Source organism: Schistosoma mansoni (genome assembly GCF_000237925.1).
Source record: "Schistosoma mansoni, WGS project CABG00000000 data, supercontig 0328, strain Puerto Rico, whole genome shotgun sequence".
Lineage (NCBI taxonomy): Eukaryota > Metazoa > Platyhelminthes > Trematoda > Strigeidida > Schistosomatidae > Schistosoma > Schistosoma mansoni.
The window spans coordinates 29,677-56,895 of record NW_017386179.1 but is presented as its reverse complement, the minus strand read 5'-3'; the positions used below and the strand labels follow the sequence as shown (position 1 = coordinate 56,895).

The 27,219-nt window shown below is 36.6% G+C and overlaps 2 protein-coding genes across 2 annotated transcripts; one reads left to right on the top strand and one right to left on the bottom strand.

Annotated features, from left to right (window-relative positions):
* Window positions 1-11,181: 11,181 nt before the first annotated feature.
* Smp_190390 (hypothetical protein) lies at window positions 11,182-11,520 on the top strand (the record flags this gene model as incomplete). Its single annotated transcript, XM_018792374.1, has 1 exon — window positions 11,182-11,520. A coding segment is annotated over one exon (339 nt), but the record flags the coding sequence as incomplete, so codon positions are not given.
* Window positions 11,521-24,494: 12,974 nt separating this feature from the next.
* Smp_109090 (hypothetical protein) lies at window positions 24,495-25,232 on the bottom strand (the record flags this gene model as incomplete). Its single annotated transcript, XM_018792373.1, has 1 exon — window positions 24,495-25,232. One exon carries the CDS (start codon window positions 25,230-25,232, stop codon window positions 24,495-24,497), a length of 738 nt encoding a protein of 245 aa, XP_018644531.1.
* Between the last annotated feature and the right edge of the window lie 1,987 nt (window positions 25,233-27,219).

The following is a 27,219-nucleotide window of genomic DNA, read 5'->3' as shown; positions in this document are numbered from 1 at the left end:
TGGGGAAATGTTGTCTAGGTTACACACAGTAGTAGATCTGGGACTTAGGTACTCCGACGACTTGTCGTTTACTGAACAGATAATGAAACAAACGTCCAAGTCTCAACGCCTTATAGGTTTCATAACTCGAAACCTTCATAACAGCGAATCTCGTATTCTAATGTACAAAGTCTGTGTTCGACCACTCCTCGAATACTGCGCGTTTCTCCTTATTAGCACGCGCATAAAGGATAAATTAAGACTGGAATCAGTACAGAGACGATTTATATTTCGTACTCTTGGAACTGATAGTGTCTTGACATATAATTCGAGGTGTAGTAAACTAGGGCTTGACCCTTTATGGATGAGGAGACTCAAACTTAACCTTATCTTCTTTTTCAAAATACTTAACAAACTCTCCTTCACATCCAGTCAGGAGATTCAATATGCTAAAGCCCCACATTACGACATTCGTAACTCCTTGTCTTTAGCGAAACAAACATATTCTAGATCTTCTCTCTACATGAATTACTTTACCTGTGAGTTTTCTATGCTCTGGAATAATTTACCCCAAACTATCCGTATGTTAAACTCTCTCCCATTGTTTGTTCGCTCAATTAATGCTTTTTGCTCCCCTGAAAATGCATTAAATGCTCTAGCGCCTGCAAGTGTATGTCAAATATGTCAAATAGACGATCTCGTACTCCGATGATAAAACATAATCTATATTCCATTGGATAGGTTGCTTTTTATGAAACCACTTTTGGTTACGCCTCTGTTTATTTTGTAATTAGTTTTCTTACTATTTGCACTTTTCATCAATTCAATACAATTTGTACAATACCATTTTTGCCTGTAAAATTGTCGTTTAAAAAGCATAATCTTTCACCATTTGTTCCTGTTCGTCAACATACATAGCATGCATGACCCATTAATTATCTCACACAAATTTCCTGCTGCACACGTGAACTGTTGTAGTTTCTGAACAGACCAATCTATTCATTCTTCTCAAATCACATATTTTGACCTTGTCACTTATTAGCTTATTAACTCTGACTGTTTTTAAATAATCGTATGTGTGTGTGTGTGTGCGTGTGCTGATCGCTTATCCTATTCATTATATATTGTTACTTATTTTAGGTGTGACATAAAAATTGAGGAACGCTTGATTAGGTTGAGTTGGCACACTTGACTTCTCCGATCAGTTTGGTTTCGTTCTATTCTCTTGACCTCCTTCACTGTGATTATCTGATGCTGTCTTCCAATCATCAGTAATAAGGATAGGAGGTGTATTGACATTTAGCCATTAATCATTGCAGCTTGTAACACTGTGGTAGTTAAATCTCGTTCCAGCATATCCACCTTATATTTGAAACAAGGACTCGCTGCTTGAATCTGTAGCACACGCCACACTGTGACTGTATTCAGTCTAACCCGTTGTTGTGTACAACATAAAGGAACACAATTAAAATTGGGTACCGTCAAATTTACGAGTTTCGTAGATGCACACACAAACGATAACTGCTTTGTAGATAGGTTTTCCACACTTTGCTTAAGCATACTTGATTCAGGTGTGTTGTTGCTTCTCTCTCAGCTCCCATAAATACACAGGAGGAGAGTGTTGCTCAATCACATCGTATGTAATTCTGTTCGATTTCCCATTATATTGTGTGTCATTTATGTATCCTTTATATGAATACAGAATAACGTTATAATTTCAGAAGCAGTAGTATTCCTTACTATAAGATTGTTTCGATAATGTAATAAGAAGACGAAAATTATCATCAGAACTATGTGATAGTGCAATATTAGTGCAATACATTTCGAACAATCTGATCACACATAATATACTTGTTAAGAACATTTATATATATAAAAAGTAGAAGGTCAACTAGACTGGAAATAAGTGGTGGTGGTGGTGGTGGTGGTGGTGGGGGTAAAAGTAGACAAGGATAGTAATGATAAAAATAATGTGAAAACAATTTGACACCTAGTCACTCTGGATAATAAGCATATATTACCAGGATAGGTTTAAGGAGAGAACAAACTGGTAAATGCAGTGGGATGTGACACAATCGTTTTCATGTCGTCTAGGTTTTGAATGAAGCATGGAGCTCGTTCTTTCTTTGATTATGACCTTCACTGAACAATACGTTTTGTTGATGAAAGACAGAATTAAGCCTTTGTTTCAATGAAAGACTATTTGAATCACCTCTAAATGGTAAGGTGATGTAGACAGGCTTTTTCTCTACCAAGGCTACAGTAGGTCACACTGTGTCCTGAAATTTCCATCTATTAATAAATTTACGAGGACAACCATTCCCGATTAATGTCTTGGTGTAAAGCTAAACTGGTGGATATAGCACACCAATTTCATAATGTTGGACCAAAGCAGAGAAGCATGTTAACTTCTCAACATTTTAAATCACTAAAAGAACTACGAACAAACACTGATATTGTCTTGTTGAAGCCTGATAAAGGATCAGGCGTGGTTATCATGAACAAATGTGAATATAATGTTATAATATAATGTTATCCATCCTCAGTGATGAAAGTAAATTCATGCTTGATGTTCAATTGGGAGGTATTAACAAACTCATAGGGAAGAGTAAATTCAAACCTGGAAAAATGGTTACACATGAATATTATTGATAAAGAGGAATTTAATTTGTTAAAACCTATGGGTTCTGAGTATCCTCATTTATATCCGAACTATCCAAAATTGATCAATTAAATACTCCTTTACATCCAATTTTATCAATGTGCCGATCACCCACACATAACCTAGCCAAATGGCTAACAAAATTATTCCATCCTATTCGAAGACGTTTATGTAAGTATTCTGTAAAGGATTCTTTTCAATTGGTCGATCATTTCGGTGACATTAATATCAAAGGAAAAACTATGTGCTCATTTCACGTGAATTCCTTATTCACGTCAAATGTACCTTTAATAAAGACTATTGACATTTTATGTGACTATATATTTTCAAACAACCTTAAATTACCTATCACCTTAAAAATTCTTAAAGATTTATTACTTTTATGTACTGATAAAGTTCAATTGAGTTGAGTTTTGAAGGCGAATACTTTGGTCAGATTGATGGGGTTGCTATGGTTAGTCCGTTAGGACCATTACTAGCAGATGTGTTTATGGCACATGTGGAAAATTTGTCTGAAGACTTAATTGGAAACATGTCACTTTACAAGAGATATGTGGATGATATCTTAGTGATCGGTGAAAGAAAGGAAAATATAAACTGCCTATTGATTGTGTCACATCCCACTGCGTTTACCAATTTAAATGTGTGTGTGGTCACACATACATAGGGAGGAGCAATGGTGATCTGAAAATTAGTGTGGGTGAACATGTACCATAATGGTTGAAAAAACAAATAGAGTCGAATGACCCAAAAAGAGTAGAGGATAAACATCCATCATCCTCTATTGCCAAACATATAATCGAAACAGGTCATAAGATTGATCTTAACTCGGCTTTTGTTGTGTTGTTTAAAAGTGTAAAAGAGGGGCGTATACTGAGGTTTATTGAAGGCTTAGCCATACGAAAATTCAAACAATTGATTGGTCACATAGCAGTGCCCACTGTTATCTTTGTCCTAGTCCCCACTGTTATCTTTGTCCTAGTCCATAACACTGATCGAATTCGCGTGATCGATTTATCAACTGAGTCGTTTGCATAAATACTTTGCAAACGAAATACTACCGCATTACAATCGACACGGGATGATTCGATCAGCGGAAGGTATCCTGAGGATCTCGAAACTAACTTCCCCAAATGTCCAGTGCCATAAAAATGATAATACTATAAAAATGATAATACTACTACTACTAATACTACTACTACTACTACTAATAATAATAATAATAATAATTCGAATGAAATTGAAGAATCAATGGAGAGTATCTATAGTAAACTGAGTCAAAATAATGAAAGACAGATGTACGAATGTATAGTTAGTTTGTGCATGATTTATTTGTGAATGTGAACGATTTGTATGAAGGACTACAATTTGAGAGATTTGTGTATGACATCTACACACACTACTTACGAGTAACTAGAAGTGAGTTGCACAATTCTCTTAGTGTATTTCACTGATTGATCTCTAACTAATCAGTTATTGATTGCTTAATGTATTCCCTACTGGTTCAACCATATGGATTGGTCAGTTTTCCATTTGTCTGAACTGACACTTTGCAGTTCGTGCTGTGTTGAACACCATGAATGTGAGTTTTATTCAGGTGAACGATTGTTTTTTGCAGAACAATATATCTAAGGAGAAGCCATGACAGTTTGTGTCTGTTACCCACTCCTGATGCTCAACTTCGGTGGTCTTGACAAGGTATTCAACAGAGCTTCCTAACTTGAGAATGCTATCATTATTGTTATTGTTATTACTACTGTTATTAACACACAGAAAAGCATTGGTTTTCCCATATACAATTAAATCACATTTGAACTCACTTGATGTTGGAAATTTGTGGGATCCCTAGCAGACACTGGAACACCACTACTATATTATACATGTAATCCACCTACAAATTAAACCACAATAATAAATAAACCACAATAGTCTGCATGAATTCTTCTCCAGTACTCAGACGATACTTGTCATGGAGTACACTTCGAAGTACGACTCTCCGACTTATGACATCTTCTACAATTGTTTTCTCTACCATATATATCTGGATTTATTTCCGACCACGAACACGTGAGCCTTGTTAGCAATTTCATATTCTCAACCAACAAATGTCCACTATGAAGATCTTGAAGGACAGATTTACGTAATGGATGAAGAATAACAACGCCATCACTTGACTACAAAATACCATCGGGAGTAGTGGATAACTCATCTCGTTTCCGGAAATAGACTTGACTAGAAATCAAGCTCATTCACTGCACCATAGTTACTACATACTATTTTAATTTCTCGGAATGAACGTATATGTTTGTGAATTAATTTTGCTTGTAAGTTGAGAATATTCACATTAGCAATCAACCGACCATGAAGTCAGAACTAGGTGAGCACAAATGAACGTATTATATTCGCAATTCGTGATCAGAGCGCAATCACGTACGAAGGAATCATCAATTAGTACAATTACCACAGCTACACAACCGAGCAACTCGTACACTTCACTGAACTTACACAGTGGTCAGACTTTAACTAGTACGCTCTAAGCTGCCCACATTCACTATCTACCGATTAACACAATGAAAACACAAATGTGCATTATTTTAAGATTATATTATACAATGTAAAATCAAATTTGTACACAATCAAAATCACATTCTTCTTCATTGTTCCATTCTAGTATTCTCCTTCTTTGAATACCATCATCCTATACCAATCAAAGGAGAATTGATAGAAAATAAAAATAAGAATTATTATCAAATCGCATTGAAACGATTAGTTAGATTAAACAAATTATTATCATAAATAATACAATTATTATTATTAACATCATCATTCACAACATCAACATCATCCACATTATCATGATAATATTCATCAGTCTCATATACTTTATCATAATCATCATTATCATCCTAAATCGTCATTATTATGGCAAATTGATGAGTGACCATGATTTCGATTACTTCCAGTTCAAGCTGAAGTCAACGCGTTTTTGATGAAAAACACATTTGCGGACCACTGAATTTTAGGTTAGTGTTAATTCTATCAAAGCGTCCAAATGACCCGATTGAGATACGCGCAAAATCGAAGTTCCAAAACAACGATTTGTCTACAAAAGCGGTTCTATTATTATATAAACACAAAGTTTAATTACAAACCTCAACTTGTGAGGTGTCTAGGCGTTTAACGCGTCGTTCAAGAATGGAATAGTAAAGGCTTCCATAGTACAAAGACAGCCGATGGCTGTGTCGAAATCGGACAACAGTTTATGAACAATCGAAACTCGAACCAAGAGCAAACAATATGGAAACTGTTGTGTTTAAACAAATCCGCAACTGTGGATAACCGTTACAGTAATTAAAGTACAGTAATTACAATGACAAATACAATGATAAGTACAATAAACATTATAAGTATATGGGAACGTTTCCGAATGTTACAGTACAACTTGCGTTACAATGTAAATGTGGAAATTGTTAAGTATACAACTTCTTACTGAATATGAATAAGTAGTATAAAACAATAAACAAAGAAGTGGAAGGAAGCAGAAGAACACCTGATAAATGTTTGACATTTAGTAAAAAACTGCTAAATCTTAAGATCTCGATCGATGATATACCTAATATCTGTATATGAATTGTCACAGACACTTATGCACTCATTCATAACTAAATAGTCGATGTAATAGTCTTCAATGTAAAGAATTCGACAAGATTAGAGAGGCTCATAATAACTCGTAGATAAATAGTAGTGCACATAAGTGATATTGTGATCATTGTAGTCAACTATGAGTTCCGTGTGAATGCTAAATTTGATAGAGTGATCTGTCGAAACATTTTATCAATACCTAGTTAAACACTTCCATATTTCGTTAGTAAATGATGATTGACAAACTATGGTTAAAAAGGTGTCATCAAGACTGATTAGGTTTTCTACTATGATCTTTTTGTTGATATGTGTAGAATAGGGTCAATGGTTTCCTTCAAAGCTTTGTCTTAAGAATGATCTAAACCACAGTTATCTTCACCGACATCACACTCGTTCCGCATTCTTTGAATCAAGATTTGGTGGTTGCATACATCAATTGTTTTCGTGAGATAAGATTCCTGCTTTGTACATTGAATTCCAGCTTTTCATAGCTTACATACTTTTGAGTCAACACTGAACCATTTACAACTGCAGTTTGTCTTGGTCTTTCAGACTGTAGAACATCAACGTTGATGTTCTATGTCGAAATGATTGGGGGCCTACTATAGTTAGACGAGAATGGTGACAAACCAACTAACGCTGAAGTCACACCTCGCGACCAGCCCTTACGTGGATTGAACTATCGACGTATCAAAGGATCATGGACGCTATTGAGACTGTACAACACGAAGGACGTTATTACAAGAATATATTAGTTAAGGTAAAACACGAAGGTGCAGAAGTAGGAGAAACAACCACTGCCGCATGGGCCACTCCATGGCATATAATTTTGATTGATGCCCGTAGACTATTCTTGACCTTGACAGGGATCAATGATCTGTTCGATATTCAGTGACATTTCACCGACCCTACAATACTCCCCCACCAGATTCAACGGCCGTTTGAATCGATACCAAACATGTTGGGAGTAGTCGCGCGCCGGAGGTTGCCAGACGATTAATATGAATCCGCCGGGTATTGCCGAGCTGTAAGAGATAATGGAAAGGAGGCTGCAGAAACTGATCGGGAAACAACGAGTAATAACACGTAACAAGGACGTTGGTTGAATGTTAAGCGATCAACCATAGAAATAATAGAAAAAGAAACATGACATTTTAGAGTTCTATCAAGTCGCGTTGAAAAATATAGCTATGACAAGTGGTTGAGTTCCTCAGATGAGAAAAGTTAAGTTTGCCGCAAGAGTAGTGATGTCACAGTGATAGTACGATAAGTGTATTATCAATCGATGCCGATGTTTGTACTGCCCTCGTTACAGAGTAGAAAGTCAGTAGGTGTCGTTGACGACTGTTCGTAAGCGTCGATTTCTAGTCATATCTATATTTAACAGACTAACTGTAAGTACAGAAGTATAACCGTGAAGATAAGTCGTGGTTCCCTTGTGCAAAGCTTCTGATCAACTTGCAGTCAGTTTGGAAAAACTGATAACTGCTGTGAAAATCAATAAGGGTCGAAGAATACAGAGCGAAAGCGAAGGTGGCACGATGAAATCTCTAAAAGATGATAAGCGGTGAGTGCTGCACATGTGTTTGATGAGTGAACCGAAAAATGTCGAAAAGAACATAACAAACCAAGAGTGTCACTCTGGACTCATGTCAATGATATCAGTGAAAAATGCTGTCAGTGTTGGGGTAGTGACGACAATATCGTTGTCAGTTTGCAGGAGATTCGCTCGACTGCGTAAATTGAAGATTCGCGTGAATGTGTCGTAAAACCACCAATTGAACTGGACAGGCTTTAGATCGTTGAGTAGTTGAACAGCCGATTGATGTACCGAAATCATCTATTAGATAACAGCCAAGCGGAAACAATACTTCATAGGATGAAAAAAATACGACGTCGAAATTGAATAACTACAATAGTTCGGATGTGTTGTAATGTCACATCGAAGTAACATCATTTCGTATACTGACAATTGTACTGAACGTTCGTTTGGGCATTGTTTATGTAGCAATTGGATGTGCAGTAGCAAACATATACGAAGACTATCGTGGGGTTCGTGGAGAATTTCAGAGGACGTTTAGTTATTTTCCAAACCCGTATTGCATGTGAATAAGACGAAGACGGAATTAAAGTGACTTTCGTGCAATAAGGAAATCGAGCCATGATTTACTGTGTGAGACAACAGCAAATACAAAGCGCATAGTAAACATTAATTTAAATGGTAACCACCAATGTAACTAAAGTTTAGGTTTAGATAACGTGATCGTTTCGTAAAAAAGCATATTATCTAGCGCTAAGTGACATCAAGTACAACGAAGTGTCTCATTAAGACATGGACTAAGATTGCTCGTGTACATGAAATACGTTTTTTCGGAGTATGTTGACTTACGAGTCATAAATGTACATAGTTTCGACTAAAATTTGACGGCAGTGACAGAATGTATGACTACTCTAGGTGAAAGTAGCCGCGAAATGTTATTAGACATCATAAACATTATACGAAATTAACTAACTCAATTATGAAACTCGCCTGGGTTACTCTTGCTCCAAAGTAATTGAAATTTGTTGATTATTTTCGTAGATTAACGTAGCGTTGTAGACTGAATTGGTATAAGTCCAAATTTAATTTGAGCCAAACACGTAGCATTGTCTGGCGAAACAGTCTAAACAAGATCTAACATTGCAGGAAATTTATAGTTCAAACTCACCGTAAATTTGTAGCATTTGTATCCTCTGATTCGCCGTGGAACTCAGCAATTGGAAATTAGGCAGGCAGTGGTCAAGAAAGTAAAATATTCTAGTAGATAGTTTCTGATAGTAGTTAGTTGATAGTGATTAAGCAGAAAGATGAACTTATAATCGACAGTTAACCCTGTATTGGTTATACAAGTGGATAAGTTGCAAACAGATAAGCGTTCGTGTTGCCTTTAGGCTATACTTACGAGTGGTTGGTATTTTAACAGACATATTACACGGGAGCATTTACATGCCGCTAATGCTTGTTAAAGAACCACGATAGTCGACTATAGTCGTAATTGATTGGTTAGTTCTATCGATTGAACTAATTATTTCAGTTGAAATACTAATCAACATTGATATGAAGCAACGAATGTTCACAGGACGAATGTTCAGTGACATTTCACCGACCCTACAAGACAATTATTAAAGTTTTTTATGAAGAATCGTAAGTTAGTTTTGCAGCAAAAATAGATTCACTCCAATCCATTTCAAATGCTATCAAACATGTGAAAAAGGTCATGTTGACAGAATGTGAATTGTAGTTTAATACGAGTTATGGACGGAACTTCACAGTAATAGATCACTCTTTCGGAATGTTTCTGATATTACAAATATGTGTTTATGTATGTATATGTCGAAGGGACAAACCAAATTGATCAGTTCTCTCATTTTTCAGGTCATGTGTGACCACAGATAATAGGCAGCTTGTCTGACAAACATTGTCTTATCAACTGAATTGAACCCATGCATGAAAATAATTTCATTTGCGGTTGCGAAAAATTCATTGATTCTTTTAACGCCACAAAGCGCTTAAACCATAGTTCAGAACGTTCCGATATCTAATACAAACCACTCTTTAATTGAAGTTTAAACAAACAGTTTTCATGTGTACTCATAGATGGCCTTGCATCAGATATGCATAAACACTGTAATTATCACTCATCTAGTATCAAATGAGTTCAGTTATCGTTATCTTGAAGATATGTCTGTATCCTCACTACATAAAGCTAAGGAACTATTGCGGTACGTTTGGAGTTTGCGTTACGATCACACGGTATTTATTACAAAGTCCTTATATATCGTTAAACCACAGTTTAAAAATCAATAATAACATTCAGTTAACCCTTGAAGAAAAGTGGTTTGACTGACACAAAAACGAGCTTGAAAAAGTCCTATTTCTTCAGATATTAACAACTCTGGTCTTACCTATACCCCATGCTCTGCAACTCCTGTTGCACCAGATAATAGTGGGAGTGGACTTATTCCACACATGTTGCTGGATGACTGCATGTCTAACTTAATAATGAGTTCTAACTCACGAACAGATGGTATCGATCTTATTAAGAGCGAATTAGCCTCTGTCTTTAAGCAATTAAGTGGAGTCACTTGCGGGCTCTTTATTAAAGCATGATGATCTTAAATTTGAACTAAAGACACTGTCACCCCTTCGACTACTGTTGTCCAAGGATATAGTTACTTCTGAATTCGAAGACAGGATCAAAGTAGAATCCGTTATTGACTTGATAGCTAGTGAAGTCACCAAGCGAATAATCTCTCGAAATAATGTGGTTATATATAATATACCTGACAAAGTTGCCATTAAAACTGTAAGAAACTCGATACTAAAGGCAGTTAATCTCCAGGACAATCCATGCCAATGTATCCGACTTAACAAAAAGCATCAAAAATACTCGTGCCCTATCGTGTTTAGATTTGATTCCCATTTATTAGCGGAACGTTTGAAAGAATCTGAACAGCTAGTCTGTGCGCATACGAAGTTTAAAAACGCTCGTATAGTCTCAGACAAAACCACCAATCAAAGACTAACACAAAAGCGTACCATGAACGAAAATAACATTGTTGAGGTCACAACAAATGTGATCGCGCCAGAAGCTGAGCCCACTGGTACAGCTAATCTATCTCATGTTAGTCAGTGTACTGATATACCAATGCAGTGTGCTAGTTTGCCTCTCATACTCATAGTGGCCCTAGATAACCAGGACATATCTGATGTAGACTCTAATGTCATTCTTTCCAGTGTAATATCGGAAGCCAAGGATCGAACACCTGATTCTATTGTGAAGGCTCATAAAAACACTGCTAAACCTAAAAAGAATATACCAATTAAGAAGAAAGTAAATAAAAAACCTTCTGGTTCTAGACCGAATACCAAAAATATTTCAACGGCCTTACCAAACAAAAGTTTAATTTCTGAAACCATGCTTAACCCTACTCACCGTAAGGGAGGTTATAAGGACACATTTCGTTCAAACGTTACACGAGACGGCCACTACAATCATCATGTAAGCAGGCCTACTATTAGACAGACGGGAATGAACCGACGTGCCGCATGGTTTCCCCCAAATGTTATAAATAATAAACCTGCAAGATGTAACTCTTATCATCACTCTTGCAGTGGGGAAGATGGTATACTAGGTTATGCACCATCAACGCAACCCCAACATACAGGCACCTGTCTTAATTGTCCACCAAAACAAGTAGATTTTTTTTCGGCCTCCAGAGATCCCTTGTTCCACTAGCACTACAATTCGCTCATGCTATAGCCCATGCGATCCGGAAAACACATTAAACCATAGTCCAGGCATAGCTAGAACTCATACCCTCGATAAAGATGCTCTCGGTTTTTTTTACACTACACTCTCCCTTTTTAAACTTATTACTTATTAACGCACGTTCACTTCTGAACAAAATTTCAGCCTTGAGAACCTTAGCCTTTCTAGCCAAGCCTTCTTTTATACTTATCACTGAAACGTGTTGTTATCCAGCAGTGGCCGATTCCGAATTAAATATCCAAAACTATCGACTCTATCGCTGTGACAGAGAAACTAAGCGAGGAGGCGGTTGTCTTATATTTGCTTAGGATACCTTGACAACTAACAAAGTTGAAGATAGTATCTTGAATAGTTTACCAGAATCGATCTGGATATCAATCAATACCCTAAACCATAGTCTACTCCTAGGTTGTATATATAGAGCTCCTGATAGTACTGATAATTTGAATGATCGTATAATCAATGCATTTATACACGCATCTACTCTAAACTTCAGCGCTAAGATTATCACTGGTGATTTCAATTATCCTGAGATTAACTGGAGTACCGGTAGCTGTCAGTCTAGCAATGATGAATTTTTATCAATCCTTAATCTGTACTGCTGGTCACAGTGGGTTCGTACCCCAACAAGGGGTGATAATACACTTGATCTAATATTTAGTAGAGATACCATTCCCCTATCTGTACAAGTATACAACGAGTTTGAAAGCAGTGATCATAGGATGGTAGCTTGTGCTCTCCCCATCTATCCCTCCTACAACCGACCAATTCAAAGAACCTGCAATTATAGAGACTATAAGCATGCAGACTGGGACCTCTTGCGCTCACTGATCAAACTCTCAGACTGGGATGAATTCTTCTCATGTAATAGTCTGACAGATGCCATCAACATATTCTATTTGATTGTTAACTCTTGTCTAGACTCCTGTGCACCAATTAAGATTTACAGGATTAGTAAACATCACGAATTATATATACCAGCTAAATATCGTAATAAACTAAGACGCCTAAAGAAACGTTATTTTAAATCTAACGACTTCACGGCAGTCACACAAATAACAATAATTTTTAACCAAATTAAAGAGAAACATAGGTTAAAAGCCATCAATGAAGAGCTATTAGCACTACGTACTAGCTCAAAAGTGCAAAACCTAATCCACATTTACAATAAACGTGCTAAATCAACTCAAAATGTTGATATACCATGCATCCTGCATAATAATAGTTTTATATATGACCCAAAAACTATAGCAGACCTTTTCAGTGGTAATTTTGCAAATAGCAAAGAATCCTTAAATGACTTTGTTTCTAGAGTTATATGCTTGACTGGTAACTCAATTAAATCTATCTCCTTCACATGTCTGAAAATTAGTAAGGTTACAAATAAGCTCAAGGTTTCGAAAGGTCACGGTGCAGACGGGATTTCATCATTTCTCTACAAATATGGTGGTCCAGATATCCAACTTCTTCTCCTTAAGCTGTTTACTCTCTCTATGGAATCAGGCTCTTATCCTGACCGTTGGAAAACCGCGTACATCATACCACGTTACAAATCCGGAGATAAGACTGACATGAACAACTATCGGCCAATAAATATTACTCCAGTTATCTCTAGGATTATGAAAAAAATTATTAGTGACGAACTACCCAACTATTTATTGACTGAACAATTTATTGATGATTCGCAACATGGATTTCTTAAAAATCGATCCTGTATGACATGTCATTTTGACTTCTTTAATTTAGTCTATTCGCTTCGTAGCCAAGGATATCTAGTATTAGTGCTATACCTGGACATTTCTAAGGCCTTCGACATGGTCAACCACCAACTTCTCATAGGTAAACTCGCATCTTATGGGGTCGAAAACCCGTTACTAGCCTGGTTTGATTCCTTCCTCAGCGATCGACATCAAATAGTTAAAATCAACTCTTCATTGTCGAACTCAGTCCCTGTTAGAAGTGGGGTAATTCAGGGTTGTGTCTTAGGTCCTTTGCTCTTTTTAGTTTTCATTAATGATATTTGTGAGTGTTTTAGTGTGGGTAAGTCCCTTTTGTTTGCAGACGATCTTAAGGTGGTGTACTCATTTTCTCCACATGAGCTGAGCAATATTCGAAATTGTATCAGCACGGAGCTTAACAAGGTAGCACAGTGGTGCTCGGAATGGCAACTGGAGCTCAGTACAGCTAAATGTGGTTGGTTATGCTTCGGTGATACATCACTCAACCTCAATCTTACCATAAATGGGGAAATGTTATCTAGGTTACACACAGTAGTAGATCTAGGACTTAGGTACTCCGACGACTTGTCGTTTACTGAACAGATAATGAAACAAACGTCCAAGTCTCAACGCCTTATAGGTTTCATAACTCGAAACCTTCATAACAGCGAATCTCGTATTCTAATGTACAAAGTCTGTGTTCGACCACTCCTCGAATACTGCGCGTTTCTCCTTATTAGCACGCGCATAAAGGATAAATTAAGACTGGAATCAGTACAGAGACGATTTATATTTCGTACTCTTGGAACTGATAGTGTCTTGACATATAATTCGAGGTGTAGTAAACTAGGGCTTGACCCTTTATGGATGAGGAGACTCAAACTTAACCTTATCTTCTTTTTCAAAATACTTAACAAACTCTCCTTCACATCCAGTCAGGAGATTCAATATGCTAAAGCCCCACATTACGACATTCGTAACTCCTTGTCTTTAGCGAAACAAACATATTCTAGATCTTCTCTCTACATGAATTACTTTACCTGTGAGTTTTCTATGCTCTGGAATAATTTACCCCAAACTATCCGTATGTTAAACTCTCTCCCATTGTTTGTTCGCTCAATTAATGCTTTTTGCTCCTCTGAAAATGCATTAAATGCTCTAGCGCCTGCAAGTGTATGTCAAATATGTCAAATAGACGATCTCGTACTCCGATGATAAAACATAATCTATATTCCATTGGATAGGTTGCTTTTTATGAAACCACTTTTGGTTACGCCTCTGTTTATTTTGTAATTAGTTTTCTTACTATTTGCACTTTTCATCAATTCAATACAATTTGTACAATACCATTTTTGCCTGTAAAATTGTCGTTTAAAAAGCATAACCTTTCACCATTTGTTCCTGTTCGTCAACATACATAGCATGCATGACCCATTAATTATCTCACACAAATTTCCTGCTGCACACGTGAACTGTTGTAGTTTCTGAACAGACCAATCTATTCATTCTTCTCAAATCACATATTTTGACCTTGTCACTTATTGGCTTATTAACTCTGACTGTTTTTAATCGCTTATCCTATTCATTATATATTGTTACTTATTTTAGGTGTGACATAAAAATTGAGGAACGCTTGATTAGGTTGAGTTGGCACACTTGACTTCTCCGATCAGTTTGGTTTCGTTCTATTCTCTTGACCTCCTTCACTGTGATTATCTGATGCTGTCTTCCAATCATCAGTAATAAGGATAGGAGGTGTATTGACATTTAGCCATTAATCATTGCAGCTTGTAACACTGTGGTAGTTAAATCTCGTTCCAGCATATCCACCTTATATTTGAAACAAGGACTCGCTGCTTGAATCTGTAGCACACGCCACACTGTGACTGTATTCAGTCTAACCCGTTGTTGTGTACAACATAAAGGAACACAATTAAAATTGGGTACCGTCAAATTTACGAGTTTCGTAGATGCACACACAAACGATAACTGCTTTGTAGATAGGTTTTCCACACTTTGCTTAAGCATACTTGATTCAGGTATGTTGTTGCTTTTCTCTCAGCTCCCATAAATACACAGGAGGAGAGTGTTGCTCAATCACATCGTATGTAATTCTGTTCGATTTCCCATTATATTGTGTGTCATTTATGTATCCTTTATATGAATACAGAATAACGTTATAATTTCAGAAGTAGTAGTATTCCTTACTATAAGATTGTTTCGATAATGTAATAAGAAGACGAAGATTATCATCAGAACTATGTGATAGTGCAATATTAGTGCAATACATTTCGAACAATCTGATCACACATAATATACTTGTTAAGAACATTTATATATATAAAAAGTAGAAGGTCAACTAGACTGGAAATAAGTGGTGGTGGTGGTGGTGGTGGGGGTAAAAGTAGACAAGGATAGTAATGATAAAAATAATGTGAAAACAATTTGACACCTAGTCACTCTGGATAATAAGCATATATTACCAGGATAGGTTTAAGGAGAGAACAAACTGGTAAATGCAGTGGGATGTGACACAATCGTTTTCATGTCGTCTAGGTTTTGAATGAAGCATGGAGCTCGTTCTTTCTTTGATTATGACCTTCACTGAACAATACGTTTTGTTGATGAAAGACAGAATTAAGCCTTTGTTTCAATGAAAGACTATTTGAATCACCTCTAAATGGTAAGGTGATGTAGACAGGCTTTTCCTCTACCAAGGCTACAGTAGGTCACACTGTGTCCTGAAATTTCCATCTATTGATAAATTTACGAGGACAACCATTCCCGATTAATGTCTTGGTGTAAAGCTAAACTGGTGGATATAGCACACCAATTTCATAATGTTGGACCAAAGCAGAGAAGCATGTTAACTTCTCAACATTTTAAATCACTAAAAGAACTACGAACAAACACTGATATTGTCTTGTTGAAGCCTGATAAAGGATCAGGCGTGGTTATCATGAACAAATGTGAATATAATGTTATAATATAATGTTATCCATCCTCAGTGATGAAAGTAAATTCATGCTTGATGTTCAATTGGGAGGTATTAACAAACTCATAGGGAAGAGTAAATTCAAACCTGGAAAAATGGTTACACATGAATATTATTGATAAAGAGGAATTTAATTTGTTAAAACCTATGGGTTCTGAGTATCCTCATTTATATCTGAACTATCCAAAATTGATCAATTAAATACTCCTTTACATCCAATTTTATCAATGTGCCGATCACCCACACATAACCTAGCCAAATGGCTAACAAAATTATTCCATCCTATTCGAAGACGTTTATGTAAGTATTCTGTAAAGGATTCTTTTCAATTGATCGATCATTTCGGTGACATTAATATCAAAGGAAAAACTATGTGCTCATTTCACGTGAATTCCTTATTCACGTCAAATGTACCTTTAATAAAGACTATTGACATTTTATGTGACTATATATTTTCAAACAACCTTAAATTACCTATCACCTTAAAAATTCTTAAAGATTTATTACTTTTATGTACTGATAAAGTTCAATTGAGTTGAGTTTTGAAGGCGAATACTTTGGTCAGATTGATGGGGTTGCTATGGTTAGTCCGTTAGGACCATTACTAGCAGATGTGTTTATGGCACATGTGGAAAATTTGTCTGAAGACTTAATTGGAAACATGTCACTTTACAAGAGATATGTGGATGATATCTTAGTGATCGGTGAAAGAAAGGAAAATATAAACTGCCTATTGATTGTGTCACATCCCACTGCGTTTACCAATTTAAATGTGTGTGTGGTCACACATACATAGGGAGGAGCAATGGTGATCTGAAAATTAGTGTGGGTGAACATGTACCATAATGGTTGAAAAAACAAATAGAGTCGAATGACCCAAAAAGAGTAGAGGATAAACATCCATCATCCTCTATTGCCAAACATATAATCGAAACAGGTCATAAGATTGATCTTAACTCGGCTTTTGTTGTGTTGTTTAAAAGTGTAAAAGAGGGGCGTATACTGAGGTTTATTGAAGGCTTAGCCATACGAAAATTCAAACAATTGATTGGTCACATAGCAGTGCCCACTGTTATCTTTGTCCTAGTCCATAACACTGATCGAATTCGCGTGATCGATTTATCAACTGAGTCGTTTGCATAAATAACTATGTCTACATATCACAGTGAAATAAATACTTTGCAAACGAAATACTACCGCATTACAATCGACACGGGATGATTCGATCAGTGGATGAGGATCTCGAAACTAACTTCCCCAAATGTCCAGTGCTGTGCTATAAAAATGATAATACTACTACTACTAATAATAATAATAATAATAATAATAATTCGAATGAAATTGAAGAATCAATGGAGAGTATCTATAGTAAACTGAGTCAAAATAATGAAAGACAGATGTACGAATGTATAGTTAGTTTGTGCATGATTTATTTGTGAATGTGAACGATTTGTATGAAGGACTACAATTTGAGAGATTTGTGTATGACATCTACACACACTACTTACGAGTAACTAGAAGTGAGTTGCACAATTCTCTTAGTGTATTTCACTGATTGATCTCTAACTAATCAGTTATTGATTGCTTAATGTATTCCCTACTGGTTCAACCATATGGATTGGTCAGTTTTCCATTTGTCTGAACTGACACTTTGCAGTTCGTGCTGTGTTGAACACCATGAATGTGAGTTTTATTCAGGTGAACGATTGTTTTTTGCAGAACAATATATCTAAGGAGAAGCCATGACAGTTTGTGTCTGTTACCCACTCCTGATGCTCAACTTCGGTGGTCTTGACAAGGTATTCAACAGAGCTTCCTAACTTGAGAATGCTATCATTATTGTTATTGTTATTACTACTGTTATTAACACACAGAAAAGCATTGGTTTTCCCATATACAATTAAATCACATTTGAACTCACTTGATGTTGGAAATTTGTGGGATCCCTAGCAGACACTGGAACACCACTACTATATTATACATGTAATCCACCTACAAATTAAACCACAATAATAAATAAACCACAATAGTCTGCATGAATTCTTCCCCAGTACTCAGACGATACTTGTCATGGAGTACACTTCGAAGTACGACTCTCCGACTTATGACATCTTCCACAATTGTTTTCTCTACCATATATATCTGGATTTATTTCCGACCACGAACACGTGAGCCTTGTTAGCAATTTCATATTCTCAACCAACAAATGTCCACTATGAAGATCTTGAAGGACAGATTTACGTAATGGATGAAGAATAACAACGCCATCACTTGACCACAAAATACCATCGGGAGTAGTGGATAACTCATCTCGTTTCCGGAAATAGACTTGACTGGAAATCAAGCTCATTCACTGCACCATAGTTACTACATACTATTTTAATTTCTCGGAATGAAAGTATATGTTTGTGAATTAATTTTGCTTGTAAGTTGAGAATATTCACATTAGCAATCAACCGACCATGAAGTCAGAACTAGGTGAGCACAAATGAACGTATTATATTCGCAATTCGTGATCAGAGCGCAATCACGTACGAAGGAATCATCAATTAGTACAATTACCACAGCTACACAACCGAGCAACTCGTACACTTCACTGAACTTACACAGTGGTCAGACTTTAACTAGTACGCTCTAAGCTGCCCACATTCACTATCTACCGATTAACACAATGAAAACACAAATGTGCATTATTTTAAGATTATATTATACAATGTAAAATCAAATTTGTACACAATCAAAATCACATTCTTCTTCATTGTTCCATTCTAGTATTCTCCTTCTTTGAATACCATCATCCTATACCAATCAAAGGAGAATTGATAGAAAATAAAAATAAGAATTATTATCAAATCGCATTGAAACGATTAGTTAGATTAAACAAATTATTATCATAAATAATACAATTATTATTATTAACATCATCATTCACAACATCAACATCATCCACATTATCATGATAATATTCATCAGTCTCATATACTTTATCATAATCATCATTATCATCCTAAATCGTCATTATTATGGCAAATTGATGAGTGACCATGATTTCGATTACTTCCAGTTCAAGCCGAAGTCAACGCGTTTTTGATGAAAAACACATTTGCGGACCACTGAATTTTAGGTTAGTGTTAATTCTATCAAAGCGTCCAAATGACCCGATTGAGATACGCGCAAAATCGAAGTTCCAAAACAACGATTTGTCTACAAAAGCGGTTCTATTATTATATAAACACAAAGTTTAATTACAAACCTCAACTTGTGAGGTGTCTAGGCGTTTAACGCGTCGTTCAAGAATGGAATAGTAAAGGCTTCCATAGTACAAAGACAGCCGATGGCTGTGTCGAAATCGGACAACAGTTTATGAACAATCGAAACTCGAACCAAGAGCAAACAATATGGAAACTGTTGTGTTTAAACAAATCCGCAACTGTGGATAACCGTTACAGTAATTAAAGTACAGTAATTACAATGACAAATACAATGATAAGTACAATAAACATTATAAGTATATGGGAACGTTTCCGAATGTTACAGTACAACTTGCGTTACAATGTAAATGTGGAAATTGTTAAGTATACAACTTCTTACTGAATATGAATAAGTAGTATAAAACAATAAACAAAGAAGTGGAAGGAAGCAGAAGAACACCTGATAAATGTTTGACATTTAGTAAAAAACTGCTAAATCTTAAGATCTCGATCGATGATATACCTAATATCTGTATATGAATTGTCACAGACACTTATGCACTCATTCATAACTAAATAGTCGATGTAATAGTCTTCAATGTAAAGAATTCGACAAGATTAGAGAGGCTCATAATAACTCGTAGATAAATAGTAGTGCACATAAGTGATATTGTGATCATTGTAGTCAACTATGAGTTCCGTGTGAATGCTAAATTTGATAGAGTGATCTGTCGAAACATTTTATCAATACCTAGTTAAACACTTCCATATTTCGTTAGTAAATGATGATTGACAAACTATGGTTAAAAAGGTGTCATCAAGACTGATTAGGTTTTCTACTATGATCTTTTTGTTGATATGTGTAGAATAGGGTCAATGGTTTCCTTCAAAGCTTTGTCTTAAGAATGATCTAAACCACAGTTATCTTCACCGACATCACACTCGTTCCGCATTCTTTGAATCAAGATTTGGTGGTTGCATACATCAATTGTTTTCGTGAGATAAGATTCCTGCTTTGTATATTGAATTCCAGCTTTTCATAGCTTACATACTTTTGAGTCAACACTGAACCATTTACAACTGCAGTTTGTCTTGGTCTTCCAGACAATCATTAAAGTTTTTTATGAAGAATCGTTAGTTTTGCAGCAAAAATAGATTCACTCCAATCCATTTCAAATGCTATCAAACATGTGAAAAAGGTCATGTTGACAGAATGTGAATTGTAGTTTAATACGAGTTATGGACGGAACTTCACAGTAATAGATCACTCTTTCGGAATGTTTCTGATATTACAAATATGTGTTTATGTATGTATATGTCGAAGGGACAAACCAAATTGATCAGTTCTCTCATTTTTCAGGTCATGTGTGACCACAGATAATAGGCAGCTTGTCTGACAAACATTGTCTTATCAACTGAATTGAACCCATGCATGAAAATAATTTCATTTGCGGTTGCGAAAAATTCATTGATTCTTTTAACGCCACAAAGCGCTTAAACCATAGTTCAGAACGTTCCGATATCTAATACAAACCACTCTTTAATTGAAGTTTAAACAAACAGTTTTCATGTGTACTCATAGATGGCCTTGCATCAGATATGCATAAACACTGTAATTATCACTCATCTAGTATCAAATGAGTTCAGTTATCGTTATCTTGAAGATATGTCTGTATCCTCACTACATAAAGCTAAGGAACTATTGCGGTACGTTTGGAGTTTGCGTTACGATCACACGGTATTTATTACAAAGTCCTTATATATCGTTAAACCACAGTTTAAAAATCAATAATAACATTCAGTTAACCCTTGAAGAAAAGTGGTTTGACTGACACAAAAACGAGCTTGAAAAAGTCCTATTTCTTCAGATATTAACAACTCTGGTCTTACCTATACCCCATGCTCTGCAACTCCTGTTGCACCAGATAATAGTGGGAGTGGACTTATTCCACACATGTTGCTGGATGACTGCATGTCTAACTTAATAATGAGTTCTAACTCACGAACAGATGGTATCGATCTTATTAAGAGCGAATTAGCCTCTGTCTTTAAGCAATTAAGTGGAGTCACTTGCGGGCTCTTTATTAAAGCATGATGATCTTAAATTTGAACTAAAGACACTGTCACCCCTTCGACTACTGTTGTCCAAGGATATAGTTACTTCTGAATTCGAAGACAGGATCAAAGTAGAATCCGTTATTGACTTGATAGCTAGTGAAGTCACCAAGCGAATAATCTCTCGAAATAATGTGGTTATATATAATATACCTGACAAAGTTGCCATTAAAACTGTAAGAAACTCGATACTAAAGGCAGTTAATCTCCAGGACAATCCATGCCAATGTATCCGACTTAACAAAAAGCGCCGGACATTCGCTTTTCGTCCCCTCACTTTCGTAAACAACACCCCCGCCACGAGAAGGCAGTGAGTAGGACTTCCCTGGCAGAGGCTATATATTCGCTGGCCATGTGCGAGCATTTCGAGAGGGAGAGTAGACTCTCCCCACTCTCGGCCGTACCAGGGCTTTTGGGGGCTTACTGAATATGAATAAGTAGTATAAAACAATAAACAAAGAAGTGGAAGGAGAGCGATTAGGAACAATGTAAGACAAACTTAACACTGCCCCCCAAAGACACCATGTCTTTCCTTACTTTCGCTGATTGAGGACTAACGTAAAAACATTCAGAGGTGACAATGGTACAATTTACTCTAGACACAGTCACTCTGAAGAGTCTCTCTATCCTCTACTGTTCAGTCATCCGTAACACTTTCGAGGTTTGCGTCCCTCCTTAATCATGATTGAGTCTAAATAGTCTACTCCTGTCGTTGCGAACGGGAAGTCGGTTGTTATCCGCGTAGGTGGCAAGTCTCCCATCAGTTGTGACATCGGCCTGGCTGATCTAATACAGCAGCCTATACATTTTTGTATGATCCTCTTAATTGCAGTAGTTCCCTTTAAGATCCAAAACCCTTTGCGCAAGGAGGCTAGTGTGTAGTACACCCCCATGTGTCCGTCAGCTTGATGGTGGTGACGAATGATAAGCTCCGTTATAGGGTGTTTGCTAGGTAGAATAATCGGATGTTTTTGCTCTAACGGGAGATCACTATAGTTCAAACGTCCTCCTACGCGAATCAGGTTGTCAATCAAGATTGGACGTAACTTATCAATAACATGAATTTTGGACAGGATGTTATCAGAATGCTTGTGTCGTTTAATCCATTGTCTAATTTCCTCAAAGTCTTGCGCTTTTATGTATTTTAATAAGTCTCGGCATTATCCAATGCGTTAGGCGTAAAGGGTCCCCTTACGATCGTTTTATTGTAGAGGTGACATTTGAATCTGATGAGCCAAGCTGTGCCTTGTTTGAGTTTAATCCATGACGAAAAATGGGATATAAATTTATCAAGGGGAAAAACTGTAGTTATGGTGTCCAAGGTTGTGGCGTTCTTTAACTCTAGCTTGACTGGGAGTTTTAATATTTCTTCTCGTCTATACTCAGGCCACTTATCTTTCTCAGTCGTTAGGAACTCGCGACCTGAAGGCCAAGCTTTAATACGGTTAGGGTCATACTTACACATTCCTCTGGAAGCTAGATCAGCAGGATTGATGGATGATGCTACATACTTGAAACGTGACGTCGTATTAAGTATGTAATTTAATTCTATTATAAAATCAGTCCAGAAGTAGATTTCAGTCATGTCCTTTAGCTTTATTTCTTCTACTATTTGCCTCATCAACTTCACTGCCAGTACTGAGGCTTGTAGTTCAAGACGAGAAACACTGACAAATTTCAAGGGTGCTATTCTAGACTTGCTTATGATGAAACTACATCTACTCCTTGGAAGTGAGTTCCAATCCACTTTCCAGGGCATCGGCACTTGATAATGTCCATCAAGCAATACTGTTTGTTTGTCAGTAATTTCCATAATGGTCTTATCACATAGGGACATGGCAACTTTATCAGAGTACTTATTTTCAGAAAATTCATGTTCAACTAATTTGAGAATAGCCTCCTCGACGGAACCTTTTGCTTCTAAACAGTTTATGAAGGCTGAAGTTTTATCAAGTTGACCTGTCGGTCCAAATAAAGCCCATCCTAACATAGTTAGTGATGCGTAGGGTTGTTTAGGTTTCCCGATACGCTGATCGATAACCCAGTGGGCCTCTGGAACGTCAACACCAAGTAACAAACCAACCTTGTCACAAGCTATGGTGGGTAGCTGTACACCTTTCAAGTGTTTCCATCTTTCTTGGAAGTCCGTTGGTGGGATTTCTGCCCTTTTAATAGGTAGGTTGTTTATAGCATATGCACCTTCGATTTTGATTCGATTAGTCTTGTCTAAAGATTCGATTTCGAAATTAATAAGTTCAGAGTTCTGAGATGACGCTCCAATTGCAGAAGATATGTTCAATCTTGTCACTGTACCTGAAATTCCTACCTGCTTTGCCACATCACTAAGCATTAGTGTCGAGTCTGAGCCATTATCCAATAATGCATAGGTATCCACATGTCCTGTGGGACCATGTAACCTGACTGGCACAAATCCTAAATACGTTCCAGCAGAATAAGTAGAATTACAGCATGTTTGTTTAGCATCAGGTTCTGCGTTGTGAAGAATTCTATGATGACGTCGCTTGCAGCCATCAATTTCACACAACACGGATTGCCGACAGTCTTTTGCTCGATGATTGGGTTTTAAGCAATTAAAGCAAAGTTTAAACTTCTTCAGTAATTCTAGCCTTTCGTTGTGTCTTACTGCTAGCAGTTGTGGGCAAGATACGACTTCGTGGGTATCACAGCAAATTACACAATGAACTTTTCCTTTACTCGACCATGTATGGATCGTAGCTCTAATAGAAGCGGACCGGTCGTTCAATTCAGATCGGCATTTCTGCCCATCTGTGTCAAGGCTATCTTACAGTTAGTCATGAGTCTTGTTAATTTCCGTAGTCCCGATACATCGTCTTGATTTAGTGGCGTTCCATTTAACAATTATGTTAAGAACGCTTCTACTATGTCATGTGGTTTGCCAAACTGTTCGTGTAAAATGCTAATAGCTTTGGTATAACCTTCTCTTTCTGGTAATAAAACACAGTGCTCGATAGCGTCCTTAGCTGCGCATTCACAATAATGTATCAGGTACATTAATTTCTGAGTATCAGCCTCTACTCTGTCGGCAATGTTAGCCTTGAATCCCTTTATGAACGTCCAAAATTTCAAAGGACTTCCATCAAATCTCATAACCTCTATCTTAGGTAAACTGGCTGTCATAACTAGTGACTTGATACTATCCGCTTGTGCTTTGAGTTGCACCGCTTCGCTCAAATGTGCAGTAGTGTATTGGCGCCTTAACGAGGCTGCTGGTGTTACGTCCCCAGATCGAGACCCCAATGACTCGTTGATCTCTCTTGCTTTTCTCACTTGGCTTAAAGAGTTCGGGGTTAACTCTGACAATCGTTTGCGTAGTTGAAGTTCTCTAATCTCTAACTCAATCTTTTCTACTTCCTTTTCCCTAGAAACAACTCCGTCTTCTATGCTACATCTAGTCTCTACATAGTTGTCCCTTACAGAACAGCTGTCTTTGGGGTTAAGTAAAACATTATCAAGAGCAAGATTTAAAGAAATAGGTGAATTCACCTTAGGAACTGAAGGAATAATATTTTCAGCATTAGAATTGTCTGTGTCTTGGGAACTGTCATCGTTGTACTTCATCCTTCTCGTTTTCGTCATCGTTGGGATGAATGAACCAGACTCGATTCCGACCAAATTAGTTACAGCAAGTATCTTTACCAATTAGGACCAAAGTTCAGAACTGTATCCACACCAATGAGACCAAAGTTGAGAACTGTTAAGTCTATCAAAGCGTCCAAATGACCCGATTGAGATACGCGCAAAATCGAAGTTCCAAAACAACGATTTGTCTACAAAAGCGGTTCTATTATTATATAAACACAAAGTTTAATTACAAACCTCAACTTGTGAGGTGTCTAGGCGTTTAACGCGTCGTTCAAGAATGGAATAGTAAAGGCTTCCATAGTACAAAGACAGCCGATGGCTGTGTCGAAATCGGACAACAGTTTATGAACAATCGAAACTCGAACCAAGAGCAAACAATATGGAAACTGTTGTGTTTAAACAAATCCGCAACTGTGGATAACCGTTACAGTAATTAAAGTACAGTAATTACAATGACAAATACAATGATAAGTACAATAAACATTATAAGTATATGGGAACGTTTCCGAATGTTACAGTACAATTTGCGTTACAATGTAAATGTGGAAATTGTTAAGTATACAACTTCTTACTGAATATGAATAAGTAGTATAAAACAATAAACAAAGAAGTGGAAGGAAGCAGAAGAACACCTGATAAATGTTTGACATTTAGTAAAAAACTGCTAAATCTTAAGATCTCGATCGATGATATACCTAATATCTGTATATGAATTGTCACAGACACTTATCCACTCATTCATAACTAAATAGTCGATGTAATAGTCTTCAATGTAAAGAATTCGACAAGATTAGAGAGGCTCATAATAACTCGTAGATAAATAGTAGTGCACATAAGTGATATTGTGATCATTGTAGTCAACTATGAGTTCCGTGTGAATGCTAAATTTGATAGAGTGATCTGTCGAAACATTTTATCAATACCTAGTTAAACACTTCCATATTTCGTTAGTAAATGATGATTGACAAACTATGGTTAAAAAGGTGTCATCAAGACTGATTAGGTTTTCTACTATGATCTTTTTGTTGATATGTGTAGAATAGGGTCAATGGTTTCCTTCAAAGCTTTGTCTTAAGAATGATCTAAACCACAGTTATCTTCACCGACATCACACTCGTTCCGCATTCTTTGAATCAAGATTTGGTGGTTGCATACATCAATTGTTTTCGTGAGATAAGATTCCTGCTTTGTACATTGAATTCCAGCTTTTCGTAGCTTACATACTTTTGAGTCAACACTGAACCATTTACAACTGCAGTTTGTCTTGGTCTTTCAGACAATCATTAAAGTTTTTATGAAGAATCGTAAGTTAGTTTTGCAGCAAAAATAGATTCACTCCAATCCATTTCAAATGCTATCAAACATGTGAAAAAGGTCATGTTGACAGAATGTGAATTGTAGTTTAATACGAGTTATGGACGGAACTTCACAGTAATAGATCACTCTTTCGGAATGTTTCTGATATTACAAATATGTGTTTATGTATGTATATGTCGAAGGGACAAACCAAATTGATCAGTTCTCTCATTTTTCAGGTCATGTGTGACCACAGATAATAGGCAGCTTGTCTGACAAACATTGTCTTATCAACTGAATTGAACCCATGCATGAAAATAATTTCATTTGCGGTTGCGAAAAATTCATTGATTCTTTTAACGCCACAAAGCGCTTAAACCATAGTTCAGAACGTTCCGATATCTAATACAAACCACTCTTTAATTGAAGTTTAAACAAACAGTTTTCATGTGTACTCATAGATGGCCTTGCATCAGATATGCATAAACACTGTAATTATCACTCATCTAGTATCAAATGAGTTCAGTTATCGTTATCTTGAAGATATGTCTGTATCCTCACTACATAAAGCTAAGGAACTATTGCGGTACGTTTGGAGTTTGCGTTACGATCACACGGTATTTATTACAAAGTCCTTATATATCGTTAAACCACCAGTTTAAAAATCAATAATAACATTCAGTAA